Source organism: Emys orbicularis, chromosome 3 (assembly GCF_028017835.1).
Source record: "Emys orbicularis isolate rEmyOrb1 chromosome 3, rEmyOrb1.hap1, whole genome shotgun sequence".
Classification (NCBI taxonomy): Eukaryota; Metazoa; Chordata; order Testudines; family Emydidae; genus Emys; species Emys orbicularis.
This window is the reverse complement of record NC_088685.1, coordinates 116189338-116204457: the sequence shown is the minus strand read 5'-3', so window position 1 is coordinate 116204457 and position 15120 is coordinate 116189338. Positions and strand designations below refer to the sequence as shown.

General features: G+C 40.4%; 1 protein-coding gene across 1 annotated transcript in view; it reads left to right on the top strand.

The window, feature by feature from the left end:
• Positions 1-15120, top strand: part of LRP11 (LDL receptor related protein 11) — a 41604-nt gene that overhangs the window by 17974 nt on the left and 8510 nt on the right. Inside the window, exons 3-6 of the mRNA XM_065402269.1 lie at positions 8730-8871; positions 11494-11619; positions 13410-13616; positions 14587-14757. Of these exons, the coding sequence (XP_065258341.1) occupies positions 8730-8871; positions 11494-11619; positions 13410-13616; positions 14587-14757 (646 nt within the window). The remainder of the gene's footprint in view (positions 1-8729; positions 8872-11493; positions 11620-13409; positions 13617-14586; positions 14758-15120) is intronic.

Below are 15120 nucleotides of genomic sequence, written 5' to 3'. Positions count from 1 at the left end.
GCTTGATCCTTCCCCTGATTCGGTGTCCGGGGTAACGGCTGTGGACGGTTGGTAGGGGATCTCGGAAAGGGTGATGAAGAGCTCCTGGCTGTCGGGGAAATCAGCGGTGCAAGCGCTGTCGACTGCCTCGTCCTCCTCATCTCCTTCCTCATCTTCCCCGTCCGCTAACATTTCCGACGAGGAACCGGCCGTGGACAATATCCCATCCTCTGAGTCCACGGTCACTGGTGGGGTAGTGGTGGCGGCCGCACCTAGGATGGAATGCAGTGCCTCGTAGAAACGTGATGTGTGGGGCTGGGATCCGGAGCGTCGGTTTGCCTCTTTGGTTTTTTGGTAGCCTTGTCTCAGCTCCTTGATTTTCACGCGGCACTGCGTTGCATCCCGCCTGTATCCTCTCTCTGCCATGGCTTTAGAGATCTTCTCGTAGATCTTTGCATTCCTTCTTTTGGAGCGCAGCTCTGAAAGCACGGACTCATCGCCCCACACAGCGATGAGATCCAAGACTTCCCGATCAGTCCATGCTGGGGCCCTCTTTCTATTAGATTGCACGGCCATCTCTGCTGGAGAGCTCTGCATCGTTGCCAGTGCTGCTGAGCTCTCCACGCTGTCCAAACAGAAAATGAGATTCAAACTGCCCAGACAGGAAAAGGAATTCAAATTTTTCCGGGGCTTTTCCTGTGTGGCTGGTCAGAGCATCCGAGCTCAGACTGCTGTCCAGAGCGTCAACAGAGTGGTGCACTGTGGGATAGCTCCCGGAGCTATTACCGTCGATTTCCATCCACACCTAGCCTAATTCGATATTGCCATTTCGAATTTAGCGCTACTCCTCTCGTTTTAGAGGAGTACAGAAGTCGAATTTAAGAGAGCTCTATATCGAACTAAATAGCTTCGTGGTGTGGACGGGTGCAGGGTTAATTCGATGTAACGGCGCTAAATTCGATATAAACTCCTAGTGTAGACCAGGCCTTAGTCTCAATGCCCAGGACTCTGCTGGAGCCTGCCCACTCCTAGCAGTCTCTGATCTCTTCCCCCCTGTAGCCACCTGCTGCCCTTTATAGGGAATTACTTGATCCCACTTGCGTGAGGCTCATCCTGTAATCAAGATTAGGTTAGCCCTAGGCTCTCCAGCCCATGGAGCAAACTATCCTGCTCCAGAATAAGAATAAGTAACATCAGGGAGATTAATTGCATGAGAAGAGAAAAGTGAATTTATCAATAAACCATGTTCTAAAGCAAGCATTAATTCTACAGTGCTACTGTCATTTGTGCTGAAAAACTCCTAAGGTCTTTTAGGTTTTAAAAAATAATTGTAAATTGATAAAATGAAAGAATTCCACAGAATTTCTCTTCATTTTTATTAGTGTTCAGCATTCCTTACATTGGGCTCAGTACTGTAAAGTGCTCAGTGCCCCCCTTATCTACCATGTATACCCTCAACTCCCATGTTGAGCATGTCACACTTTGCAGAAGGTGTTAGGCACCCCAAGTCTGTTGAGAAAAAAAGTTCTAGAACATTCATGGCGGTAACAATTAAGCATCATCATACAGTAGCAAATACTTAGTAACACTTTGAAATAGGCACATGCATGAAAGTTTAAGTCATGACCTACATACATGGTTTTGGAAGATTTATACAGTAAGAATTCTACTTCGAAAATGAACAAATCTGTGTAGTGTCCCACTGATTTCAGGGTAGACTGTAGAAGATCCACATGAGTGCAAGGGTCTACCCACGCAGAGCTACTTGCTCATTTGAGGCCTAAGTTTTCAACTAGTCCGAATATGGAAGAACCTCTTCATGTCTCAAAATTACTTAACCTTACTATTTTTTTCAATTATACAATTTTTAAAATGGAATATCACACTCTAGGGAATATGGTTACAATAAGATAACCGCATTTCTCTGGTGTGATAGATGCTCGTCTTCAGTTTGTGCTTCAGGATGCACCTGGGACTTGTGGTTATCTTTAAATAGCCATGCGTTCTTCATTTGTATAAATTCATCATAGATTTTTAGATTACTGTTTTCTAAATACTGGAGTACATGTTACTGTGTCCATGGTTAGTATGTGGAATTGGTGAGTAGAAATTGGTGCAAATTAAAAAAGCCACTCCACATTTTATAGAAACTGTCATTTTGTACTTGTTTTTTTAATTATTGTTACATTCGTTTATAGGGTAACCGTCATTTCTGTATGCAGTTTAAATTAATATTAACTGTAAGATATCTTTTTAAAAACATTTATGTTCTAATGCCATTTATAAATATTTATTAATATTTATTTATTTCAAATGATCAGAAGTGCTTAGATGAAACATTGGGCACCTTATACAATTTATAAAAGCATAAAAAAACTTCAGTTTAAATATTTAACACACATTAAGGAAAGCCCATTTTTGCAGTCACTACTGGTGAACTACCCTATACATAACATGCTAAAAAAAATTATTATTTAAATTACTAAAGAGTCATTGTGCCAAAAAATTTAGGTGAGTAAATATATACTGTAGATAAGAGGCCTGATTCTTAGTTACACCAGTGTCACTTTATACCTCTCTGGCGCGTTACGTGGACCTATATTTCCCTTTCTGTAGTGAAGTGATTTTTAAAATTTGCCATTTTTCTTTATTTACTGTTTTTACTATTGAAATTCCTTTAAATTTTAATGGCTTTTGAGTCCTTTTAAACATGGCAGGCATGAAGAATTGAATTTCAGTGACCATATGGGGGGGAGTTAGGCACACTACACTGTTAACTGGATTTGTGTGCATAAGCACTTGCAAAGATTACAATTCAGCCACAGCTATTCAAAAAACATTTTAATTCATTCCTCAAATATTTGTCTTGCTCATCTAAATATGTTTTTTCCCCAGAACTATGTAATATTAGTTATTTTTGCTAGTTTTTGGTTAGTTTGTTAACTGTTAATGCTATATAAACAACAATTTCACGGGGTTTGAACTAACGTCTCTTTCTTTCTTGACATTGTTCTAATCGTTTTCATTACAGCATTGCTGTACATATTGTTGAGCATTTTCAGTCCAGGTTCTTTGAGGGTATGTCTACACAGCAGCTGGGAGTGTGCTTCGCAGCCCAGGAAGAGAGACTTGTGCTAGCTCTGCTTGAGCTAGCACACTAGAAATAGCAGTGTGAATGTTATGGCATGGACAGCAGCAGGCATAGGCTAGCTGCCTGAGTCCAAGAACACCTGACCCTCTGAGTCTGAGCTTGGGTGGCTAGCCCAAGCTGCCACCCGCTATTTTTAGCACACGAGCTTGAGCAGAGCTTGTGTGGGTCTGTCTACCTGGGTTAGGAAGCTCACTCCCAGCTGCTGTGTAGACATACCCTTAAGAGCTGGTCTACTTGGGGAAATTGACTGGAATTTGCTATTGTGGAATAGGCTGTTCTGCAATAGCTGTTCCAGAATAGAAGTAATTTTATTCCAGAATAATTACTCTGCTTTGGAAGCCCAGTAATTATTAGGGAGTACAAGTGACTTTTGATCAAGAATAGTATCCCCATTGGTTTTCTCCTGTTGACAATCCCTAATGCAAATGCAACAAATTGGTTATCGTATGGTTATTGGATGATGCCCTGTATTACAGTGTTTAAACAAAATAAGTAGCTTCAGCTATAAGTGCAAGAGCAAAACAAGCAGTGACTGGAGACAGCAAATCTACATGTACTATTTTGTCTAGACACTATACCTGGCAACCCATTCTGCACACTTGCTGAGCCTCTCTGATCTTTACCTTGTTCCTTAATTACCTTGTTCCCAGATACCCTATTGTGCCATCAAAGTTTCCATGGACCACTCCATTTATGTCTTACCCTGGTCCTTTTGCTGGTCTGTCTCAGTTCCCATCCCACCACAAGTACTTTCCTGCACATTTTTTTGCCCCACCTTTCAGTGTTATGTGCCATAATCCCTCTGCCCTAATGGCCCTTTCTGGCACTCTGTGTCATCTGTGTCTAGCCCACTCTAAAACTCTGGTTCTCCTTCCTTTTTCCCACCTGATAACTCCAGTACTTTGCCTCTGAGTACATCTACACTTAGATGTGGAGGTGTAATTTCCAGCTCAGGTAGACATACCCACGCTAGCTCTGATCGAGCTAGTGCACTAAACATAGAAGTGTAGCTGCAGCAAGGCAGTTCTGAAGGATGAGCTAGCCACTCCGAGTGCAACTCTGCCTGAGAACTTGGGGAGGCTAACTTGTGCCACCACAACTATACTTCTATGTTTAGCGCACTAGCTCGATCAGAGCTGGCATGGGTATGTCTAACTGAGCTGGAAATTACACCTCCAGCTCAAAGTATAGACATACCCGTAGTTTCCTGAAGCAGCTCCAGAGTGCTCTCTCAGCTTCCACTGGCTCTCCAGTATCCTCTGTCTCAATTTTCTTTGGCTCCATCCATGTTTCAAATATTGCCAAGTCAGAGGTCCTAAGTATCACACAGTTGCAATATGTAGTGTAGACAGGATTTTAAACATGTTCCCTAACTCAGTTAAAGCCCTGGGGTTAAGATTAAGGTTCCTTTTCCACTACAAATTGCACTTGTGTTATACATGTATTAGGAGACATGTTCAAGGCTTAGTCTGGTTACAGAACTTAGGTAAACATCCTTTCTACCTACAAATTGCAATGAGATTCCACTGCTGGATCCTCATTTGGATTGAAGCCTTAGAGATTATTTTTTAAAATACATTATTTATCATTTTATATTAACGTACACTTTGGAGCATTAATAATAATTGAAGTACAAAGGATCAGACTCAGGGGTAACGGATCTGCAGAGATTTCAGGTCAGGGGATGTATGTGCAAAGGTGGTGTAAAGCTCACATTTGCACTCCCCTGGTGCTGGCTAGGTTCAGGGCAAGACCCTCAGTGCAGAGATACACCAGCTGCAAATGGCCCCAAGAGGCTAATCCACAGCCATTGATCAATATGATGCACGGATGTCCCAGCAACCCTTCTTTATCTCTGATCACATCTCCATTTCCTCTTTAGGGAAGGGGAGCATCTATATCATATTTGTACCATTGGAGGATGCCCCTTGTATTGAGTAACTTTACTGTAATTTATAACTAGATGTGAATAGAATCTCCTGTATAATAACTGTGGTGTTTTTCTGAGACAGACTGACAGATTGTGGGCTTTGGAGGAGGCTTGGCAAGTGTTTAATCATTCTTAGATTATGGTTCCAAGGCTGCAGACACTTACTGGTCAAACAAATGAATCAAATAAGGGGAAACTATTTGTTAAATACAGTGGAATCTGGATTTTATGAAACCCAGTCTAACTAATGACCAGTAATACAAACCACAAAATAAATCACATAAAAAAAGTGATGTTGATGAAGAACTAGTCGACACCCTTTCACATTCTGATGCCTTCAGTGTATTGGAAATCACTTTGAAGTGATTTGAAGCATGAGAAGAAAGTAATGCAGTGCACCATAATGCAACTTATGCACCATACCAGCTGTCATTTTGAAGTGTTCAATTTTTTTTTAGCTTTTTGATTTTATAAACTCTTCAATCCCAAATTAGTTTGTAAAGTAGGGTGGAAAGGGCTATAATTTAATCTCTTCCTCTCCACAAAAATGAATTCTCTTTGATAATGTCCTCTTGAGAAAAAAGAGAGCACTTCCAAAATGACACTTTCAATATTTTGAAAATCTCAACCCAGCAGGAGATGCACCAACAAACAATGCAGGGTACTAGTATGTTCTCATTGCATGATTTTGCTGTTCTCTTCTTGTGAGTGAAACAAGCAGGCTCCTGAAATTTAAAAGAATCTTCAGGGAGTTGATGGCTCAAAGAATTTGTAATAGGAGCCTAGAGCCTTTCACCGGTTGGTCACCAGTGTGAATTTAGCCCAGGACAGTAATGAACAAAAGTCATTCATCTGATGAGTCTCTTTGTGAATGAGTTGGTAGCTTCAGTGTAGCTCCCGGGGCAGTAGATGTCCACATCACAAAATGCACTGTCTGAGTTGGCGGTAACTGGTGTCTTTGTTGGTAGTCTTAACAGAATATAAGGACTGAACCAGCATGAAAATAAAACTGTCCTTAGAGTTGCCTCCTCTATTCATGAGGTTTGTGAAGGGAGGAGGGAAACTTGTACTGCTTCTGCTCTAGCTGTACATGTTCAGAAAGAAATAAAAAGATCTCCAAGGTTATAAGTGAGACTGGTCATGCATGTAAGATCTGCAGAATTGGGCCTGTGCTTTCAGTACTATTTTTGCCCTACTTCTTCAAAACAAGCCCACTCGTTCGTAATGTAGCATTGTTAGAAAAAATGAGCCTAAAGAAAAAGTCTAGCAGAATTCTAGGATCACACAAATATAGGCCAATTTTACAAAGACAGAAAACTGAATTCTAATGGGATAAAACATTTTTGAGTAGCATGAGTGCATTACCTGATGGAAATTTCAAGGGAGTTATGAAAGTCATTAGATCATCAGTGGTACAAATTTCATATCCTAGTGAAAACCGCTGTTCATTCTTTAAGCTGCTGCCTCTTGCCAAATTGCAGTTTACTAACAGCTACTTTCTGAAGCCAAAATGAGCTGTTTAAATTGCTGTGTTACTGTACATATTGTTCCTCAGAGAATAGTCAGATTATCACACCCACACTGCATTTGGACACAAGACAAAAGAATAGGTTTTTTTACTTTGGTGAATGGTGCTAAATACATTTGAAAAAAAGGTGGTAGTTCTGAATTTTTTTTTTAATTGTCTGTAAAACAAAATTTAAGAATATTTAGAAACCCAGGAAAATATCTTAGGAAGTTTTAAATAATATGTTCTCTCAATACAACACAAATTTGTGAATCAAATGGTATTTCCTCCCAACATAATTCAGTGTTTCAATTATTAGAAAAGTAGTTTCACAGTGTGAGGAGGAAAGCTATATGAATATTTTGTCTTTTTACCATCAAAATTATTGGGCTTGTAGATATATATATATATATATATATATATATATATATATATATATATATATATATATATACAGAGATTACTTTAATATTTAATATATTGACTTACTATAGGCGGGGTAGGTAGCACTTCCTACTATTCAAGTTGCTCCACACTTTCCATTATTAAATGCTTTTTTCAGTTGCTCATACCCTCACCAAACTTTAACAGTTTGGGCTGACAGTTTTCATACCAGATGCTGCCTCAGACTGAATCTTTATGGAATAAAGCTGTAAAGAATAAAGCAAATTTTGATTCACAAAATCAGCCATTAGGTTTATGAGGTTTTCACCTGCCAGCATCGCCTGCTGGATATACATTCCAGCATCACCTGCCATCATGTATATCACCTGCTGGATATACACCTCTACCCCGATATAACGCGACCTGATATAACACGAATTCGGATATAATGCGGTAAAGCAGCACTCTGGGGGGCGGGGCTATGCGCTCCGGCAGATCAGCGCATCAGCATGTCTGGCTCCGACATGCTGCTCTGAGTGGCGTGTTAAGGGTGCCAGGCTGGGGCTGAGGGGTTGGATAAGGGGCAGAGGGTCTTGGGGGACGGTCAGGGGACAGGGAGCAGGGGGGATTGGATGGTTCGGAGGTTCTGGGGGCAGGGTGGTCAGGGGATGGGGAACGGGGGCATTGGATAGGGCGTGGGAGTCCTGGGGGTGATTAGGGATGGGGGGGGTCTCTGGAGGGGGCGGTCAGGGGACAAGGAGCAGGGGGGCTTAGATGGGGATGGGGTCTGGGGGGGGTGGTTAGGGGCGGGAGGTCTCTGGAGGGGGTAATTGGGACAAGGAACGGGGGGGTTGGATGGGTCAGGGGTTCTGAGAGGTCAGTCAGGGGGCGGGAAGTAGATGGGAGTCGGATAGGGGGCGGGGCCAGGCTGTTTGGGGAGGCACAGCGTACTGCATACACCGTGTTAGTTCTAACAAAAATGATTTGCTGACTATTAACGGAAATGGTCGAGGCCAAAGCAAGTTCGATATAACGCGGTTTCACCTATAACGCGGTAAGATTTTTGGCTCCCGAGGACTGCGTTATATCGGGGTAGAGGTGTACATTGAGATATGAGCTTACTTCCCTTGGAAGTTTGGATAGCCTCTCTAGACTCAGAAAAACTTTCTTTTAGGTGTAGTGAGGCTGATGTGACTGCATATTGTGAGATAAACCTAGGCTACAGGTGAAATGTGGGGAACCTCTTTCTAAAGCACAGACTAGCAGCATTGTGAAATGTTACCAAGCTATTTAAATACTCTGTCCATCACTTACATGAAAACCCAGTTTTCTAGCCAAATTGTTGCTACATATTTTTTACAATTGAAGAATGAAGTAAAATAAGCTTTCAAATTGGATTTCACCCATCATCCCAGTAGATATTGTAGACGATCACATATCCTGTTTGTTCTCTTAATATCTACAGCTGCAGCACTTGATAATTGAGCACAGAGAATTATTACTAAGACCAGTGCATGAAAGCTAAACATTTTGTATTTTCAAGTAGAAGGCATCAAAAGTTCTAAATGTTATGAAATGATATCTACATTTGATTGATCTGGTCTGACTTGAAAGAGAAATATTTTATCTCCTTGAGAAGCAGCGTACAAAAGTGTTTCCACTATTTGTAGAAATGTATGACTGGTCCGATTTTGTTAATGTGTCTATGTCAGTTAATGGTAAAGTAGCCAGGATTAGAATTTCAAAAATGAACTTTCTGACTCTTCTCTTTTTATCAGGTACCACAGCCAGGAACATTAAAGCTCTCTCACTTGCAAGAAGGTGTATACATTTTCCAACTGACTGTGACAGACACTGCTGGTCAAAAGAGCTCAGATAATATCTCTGTGACTGTTCTTCCAATGGTTCACTCTGCATTAGGTGAGAAAATGGTTGAAATTACAGTTTGTGTGACTGCTGCAGTGTGGCATACCTAAAAAGTCTCTTGGGATAGATGGGAATGCAGCAGTATATCATAATGTTATTTTGTATTTAATAATAGCTTTCTTCCTTTTGTATTCCTATTTCAAATGGGGAAGGGGTTAAAAACACTTTTGGAAGAGGGAAGGAAAACCATCTCTCTCTCTCTATATATATATATATGGAGATATACCTATCTCATAGAACTGGAAGGGACCCCAAAAGGTCATTGAGCCCAGCCCCCTGCCTTCACTAGCATGACCAAGTACTGATTTTGCCCCAGATCCCTAAGTGGTCCTCTCAAGAACTGAACTTGCCACCCTGGGTTTAGCAGGCCAATGCTCAAACCACTGAGCTATCCCTCCCCAACACAGCCTTTCATGTGTTTGAATAATTAATCACTTTATTGCAGATGAACATGCAGGGTAGAACTTTGGAATTGCCATATGTATCAGGCATGTTATGATGGTCTATTGTACATTCAATGCAGGATCAATAGAACATGGCAGGGCATATGCTGTTGTGAAAGACCACTAAAGAAGCAGTTAATAAGTGTAAGATCCACAGACCAATGATGATAAAAATTTCTTTGTGAATTTTTATTCAAAGTAAAGCAGGTTTGGATTGTTTCTTTTTTTTAATGTTTTTAAACTTTCTTCTGAAATGTTTACAGCCCAGTTATTGCAACATTGTGCTAGTGCATGAATGGAAACTGAAATTGGCTAGAAAGTGACTATGTATTTTCAAGTTCTGAAACCAAGACTGGGGGGGAAGGCAAGCAGCATGAATGATGAGAGGAACTTCAATTCTTGAAGTTCTCAGTTTTAGTAATAGGGTCTTTCTACATTAAGGAAATTTACATCTGTGTAACTATGATTAATGTGCAAAGCGGGGCTTACATTGGTAGAGCATACTTTGAAATGTTACCAGATTAAGTTGCACCAGTGCAGCACTTCTCCTTTAGGTGTTTGCACTAATGTTAATAAATGGATGAGCAGAAGAGTAGAAAAGAACCAATTAATAACTTGTATGCTCCAAAAATTAATTATATAAATGTATTCAGGAATTTTCTTTAGATGGTGTTTTTTCAGAGGGGATGAGGTTTCCTTTTAAATGTTTCCCACAAATGTTTGCAACCCAAATGATATTGATGTGGTTACACTAGTACAGATTTCCTTAATGCAGACAGGGCCTATGGTGTTTTTAGCACTAACCATTATAAACTGTGTTTTTCCAAGTATGGTTTTTAGCTGGCAGTGTACATTCATGCCATACCTTAACTGTAGTTATTGTTATGGAGTACAGCAGTGTAATAATTTGAGTTGCTCCCGCACACTGGTTTGCTCTTACAGTCTTATCCAAACGCCGGAGTTGATAGCATTTTACAAACCAAAGAAACATGTTGGCATTGGGAGAACTGCTGCAAAAGTGATTTGTAAACACTTGATAATTACAAGGTCAAAATGTGTTGCAGGAAAGCCTTTAATATTTAACAGCAGTGCTGAGGTGTCCAGAGATAGACATTCTCATTACCAGAGAAATCTAAAAATTAGGGCAGGCAGCAATCCAGTTCTTTCCCATTAAGGTCATTTGCAAGTATGTTCGCTCAATGCTACTCATGTACATGCTACATTTGAAATTACTGGGGCTACTCATATGAATAAAGGATGCAGGATCATGTCCTTCATTTGTCCTTTGATCAGTTTTGACAAAATACAACACAAAGAAGAAAGGCACACAGCTCTAAAAACAAAATTAGTATGTATGTGTGTGCACACGTAAAATAACATACACTCACAGACAGGAAATAAATATCTAACTATGAAATGGTGTGTGCGGCAAATGGAATTAAAGCCCCATCATTCAAAATGTTCCTGTTTATTTGACTTTAGGACCTGTCCTGGGTTTTTGAACCCAAGCCAGACTCCCTACTGATAGTCTGGGCGAGTGCTCCAGGAAGCGTGGTATTTGCTGCTCTGGATTTTTGTAGAAACCAAACTGCTTCCCACCATTAAGAGCTGCTGTGCAGAGCCCACAGGAAAGAAGCCAACTGCTGACTTCTCCCTACTGGAGCCAATATTGTGCTCCCTCTGCTGTTTGAGTGCAGGGTAAAACTTCCTTCTTCCTTGAATAGCAGCAGCACTATCTAGCCCCCAACCTGGCTCTGTTTTTCTTAATTAGAGAGTTTCCCAAACTCACTCACTGAAAGGAGCAGAAGTGCAGAGCTGAGTCAAAAAAGTCAGGGAGGGAGGGGTATCTTGATCTCCCTCAGTACAGGGGCTATGTTTACACAGAGTTTGAAGTGTTGCAGACCTCTTGGCAGCTACAACCGCCAGCTCCCAAACTCCTACTATAGAAAAGCTACCAAAATAGTGAAGTGGGTGCAGTGTCTGACTCTTCTTTATAGCTCCTGTGTCAACACAGTGTGAAACAGCTGCTTCATTCTAGTCTTTCTGCAGCATTTTATTTTACATGTTGTCTTTCTTGGGTTTTGCTATAACATTAAAATATTAATACCTCTTTAGATTTAGTATCCAGTATTTGGGCTTCCCTTCTTGTAATTTGAGAATTGTTCTACCACAGGCTGTACTGGAGTTTGTTCTCGCTACCAGTTTATCTGTGATGATGGCTGCTGCATTGACATCACCTTTGCTTGCGATGGAGTGGAACAATGCCCGGATGGATCTGATGAAGCTTTCTGTCAGAACTGTGAGTGCATAGTACACTGTTTTTTGTCTTGGAAGCAATGGCTGGGGGTTCTGACAAGAAATGCAGTAATGTGCTCTCTCAGTGCACAGTTAGTTCTCTCTAATCAGAATAGTTATTTAGAGCCTTTAATTGAAAACAGCAGGTATACAGGGTAGCTGTCCTCTTATTAGGTGTTCAAAAATGACCTGAAATGTTTTTTTAAATCACTTTAGAACTGTTGGAGATTCCAGAGTAACAGATATTAAATAGTTCTCAACAAAACATTTGAAAGATCAGTTCTTTCTTCACTTTTGTTCCAAGGCCAGGGTTCTTATTTTCATCTGAAGGAATAGCTGAGAGGTTGAACATCTAATGCAGAGTACACATCACAAAAGTTGTACACCTTTCAAAAATTCAAAATGTTGGGATGTTTAAAAAGGATCTGTTATGGGATCCAGCCAATTCCCACTGCCTTGTTATCTTGCATCCCCCAACCCAGTTTACACCACTCACACAACTTTGACTTTATGCCCTTCTTTTGTTCTGCAGTGGGAATATGCTGTAAGATGCTCTCTCTTCTTGATATGGTACATTGTTTATTAGGAGTGTAGTTAAGATTTAGAAAGGAATATAGCCCCAGGGTACATTAAATTGTCAGTTCTATCCACTCTCAGTTTTATGTAGTGGTGGTGGAGAGTGTTTTTATGAATTGAATTGCAATGATTGCACCTTCCCAACACATGGGTAACTGAAGGAAGGATGGTCCAGTAGTTAGATGCTAACCTGGGATTCTGGAGACATGGGTGCAAGTCACTTAATTTCCCAGTGCCTCAGTTCCCCATGTGTAAAATGGGGATAGTACTAGTGTGGAGCTCAGATACTGTTGTAATTGGGGTCATATAAGTACCTAAGATTGATTGATTGTTGTGGTTTTTGTGGCTGAAATGCTTAGACAGTTCTTCAGAGATGTGCTACCCATTTTGTGAAATAATTATAGGTTGACTATGGGATGCTAGTAGCTTTAAACTTCTATAGTCTTAATCTACATTTTACAATAAAGTGAAAAGCAAGATCATTACATGTAGATTATTGTATTTTAGTTTTATATACTAGCGCTGCAAAAACAGACATTAAAAGTTAATTTTATAATTATATCACATTACAGGGCGACCCGAGGGATGTTTTCTCAGTTTAAGGAGAGGTTAGCAGAAAACATAGGAGAGCAGAGAATCCTAAATCCAAAGAATTGGTTATTGTTGGTAGCAGATTTGCTCAGTAATGACAATGGTTAGATTAAGGAAAGCCTCATTTGATTCATTGCTGTAGCCATACATTGTTCACTCTGAGTCAGGGCCGTAGCAACAAAGAACGTGGCCCCCTCCGAACGGTGGCCCCCTCCGAACATATGTCCAGGTGGGGCCCCTTACAATGCAGAAACTGGAATGCGGTATTTATTTTGCCACTTTTAGGGGCCCCCTTCCTTGCGGGGCCCCCTCCGGTCAGAGGGTACGGAGGGCGCTTGCTACGCCTCTGCTCTGAGTTGTAACTTTTAAGAACATAACTCTTTTCCAGGGATTATCTAGTGGGAGCTATGCATCTAAATCCTCTGTAACTCTGACAATTTAGAGTCAGCATCTCAGAAGGCAAAGAAAAACTGTCATATAATAGGGGTCTGAATGCTGAGTGGTATCAGAATCTGATAAACATGTTAAAACTCCCCCATGCCAAATTCTGCCATCTTTACTATCACAAAACTCCCATCACTTAACTCCATACAAAAATAATTATTGTTTTTATTTCCATTAATTCAGTCAGTCCTGGCCGAAAGACAGTAACTCATGCAGCTATCAGCACTGCCCAGCAAAGGATCGTAGGACTGACTAAAGATGCAGACAACTCTGTGGAAAACACCCAGAAAAACACTATAAGAAATCAACCACTACTTTCACTTGATGCAGACAAGTCTAACCAATCACTCTCTCAGGGACCAAAGAAACAAATCAGTGGGTTTATGCCAGGTAAGAATAAAAAAAAGAAACAGTTTCAGTTAGTCAGTCTTTATTAACCAAAAAAAGCACCTTTTATTATAGATGGCACCTAGTCAAAAGTAAAGTCTTGCAAATGTAGGTAATGTGGGGAAAATTGTAGGAGGTTAATAATTATACCTAAAAATTTACCTTTAAAGTTTGCCAGGCATCATTTCTAGCAGTTGGTAAAAAGAAAAGAAAAATTCCAAAATGCTAGAAATACTGTCTAACCAGTTTAGAGGCAAACAGTACAAAACACTCAAAGAGAGCAAATATGGAAAACTTCTCCTGTGGGCTCTGCTGTTATTAATTATTTATATAGCAACATCAACTTGTTAGGCAGTTTACAGGCACGTAGGAAAATAGTTTCAATGGGACTTCATACATAGGAAGGTACTACTTCGTGTGAGGAAGGGTGATAGTATCTGCCCCGATGTGAACTGAGAGAAGGAAATTCTTTGTTATGATCTCTTCCCTTTTTAGAACTGCACTTTTAAGAGTACGACTAGCTGATGTAAATGTAGAGAAGGTTCAGTGTCTGATGTAGGACAGTCTTTTGTGACACCTTTGTATTTCTACCAGTGGAGACAAAAACAAAACAAAACAAAAAAAAACCCAAACCCCACATACTGTTGCCTTAATAGGCAAAGAGGCTTTTGTGAAGAAGCATATCACTGTTGGAAGTTACAGAACACTATCTTAGCAAAAGCTACAGAAGCTGCAGTGAAATCAGACCTTTCAATGCAGTCAAAGCATAGGTAGTTCCCTTGCCAGGAAGCTGAAACAATCCAATACGGTTAACAAATTAAATTAACTAGAGCCTTTTATTAAAGAATAAGTTACAACTACACAGAGAGTACAAGACCCTCACCTTTTAATGGATTTTTAATGTTTAGATGTGAGCTTAGCTTCCAGAGATACATCTGATTAGAAATATGGTTTTCTTTTCTTGTTGCAACAGAGCAGTGCTTAGTGCCCCCCGCTGCCGGCCCTTGTAAAGGGCACTTCCCTCGCTGGCACTTTGATATTTCTTCAGGCACTTGCCTACATTTCATCTATGGTGGCTGCAAAGGGAATGAAAACAACTTCCTTCAAGAGTCTGACTGCCTCAGTGAATGTGTAGAAATTCATGGTAAAAATGACCTCCGTTGGGAATAAGGGAATATATCTTTATAAAGGGTTTTATTTATTTATATTTGCTCCAGCAGTGTAAAATGAACTCTACAACAAAGGCTCTTTAGAGGAATAACTTAAAATTCGCTATTCTGCCTGAAGTCCTTTTACCTCTTACATTTATTACTAACACCGAAGATTATAACTGAAAGTTAGAGGAAAATGGAATGGTAGCTTTTATTCAGTTTGTTTCCTTTGTGCTATTGTCCACACTTCTGTATTGACAGTGTCAATGTTTACCTCTGCCCAATCAGTTTCTTGGTCAGCTTCCCATGTTAGCATGTGCCTTTCATACACAAAAAGAGGAAATGGAAAAACATTT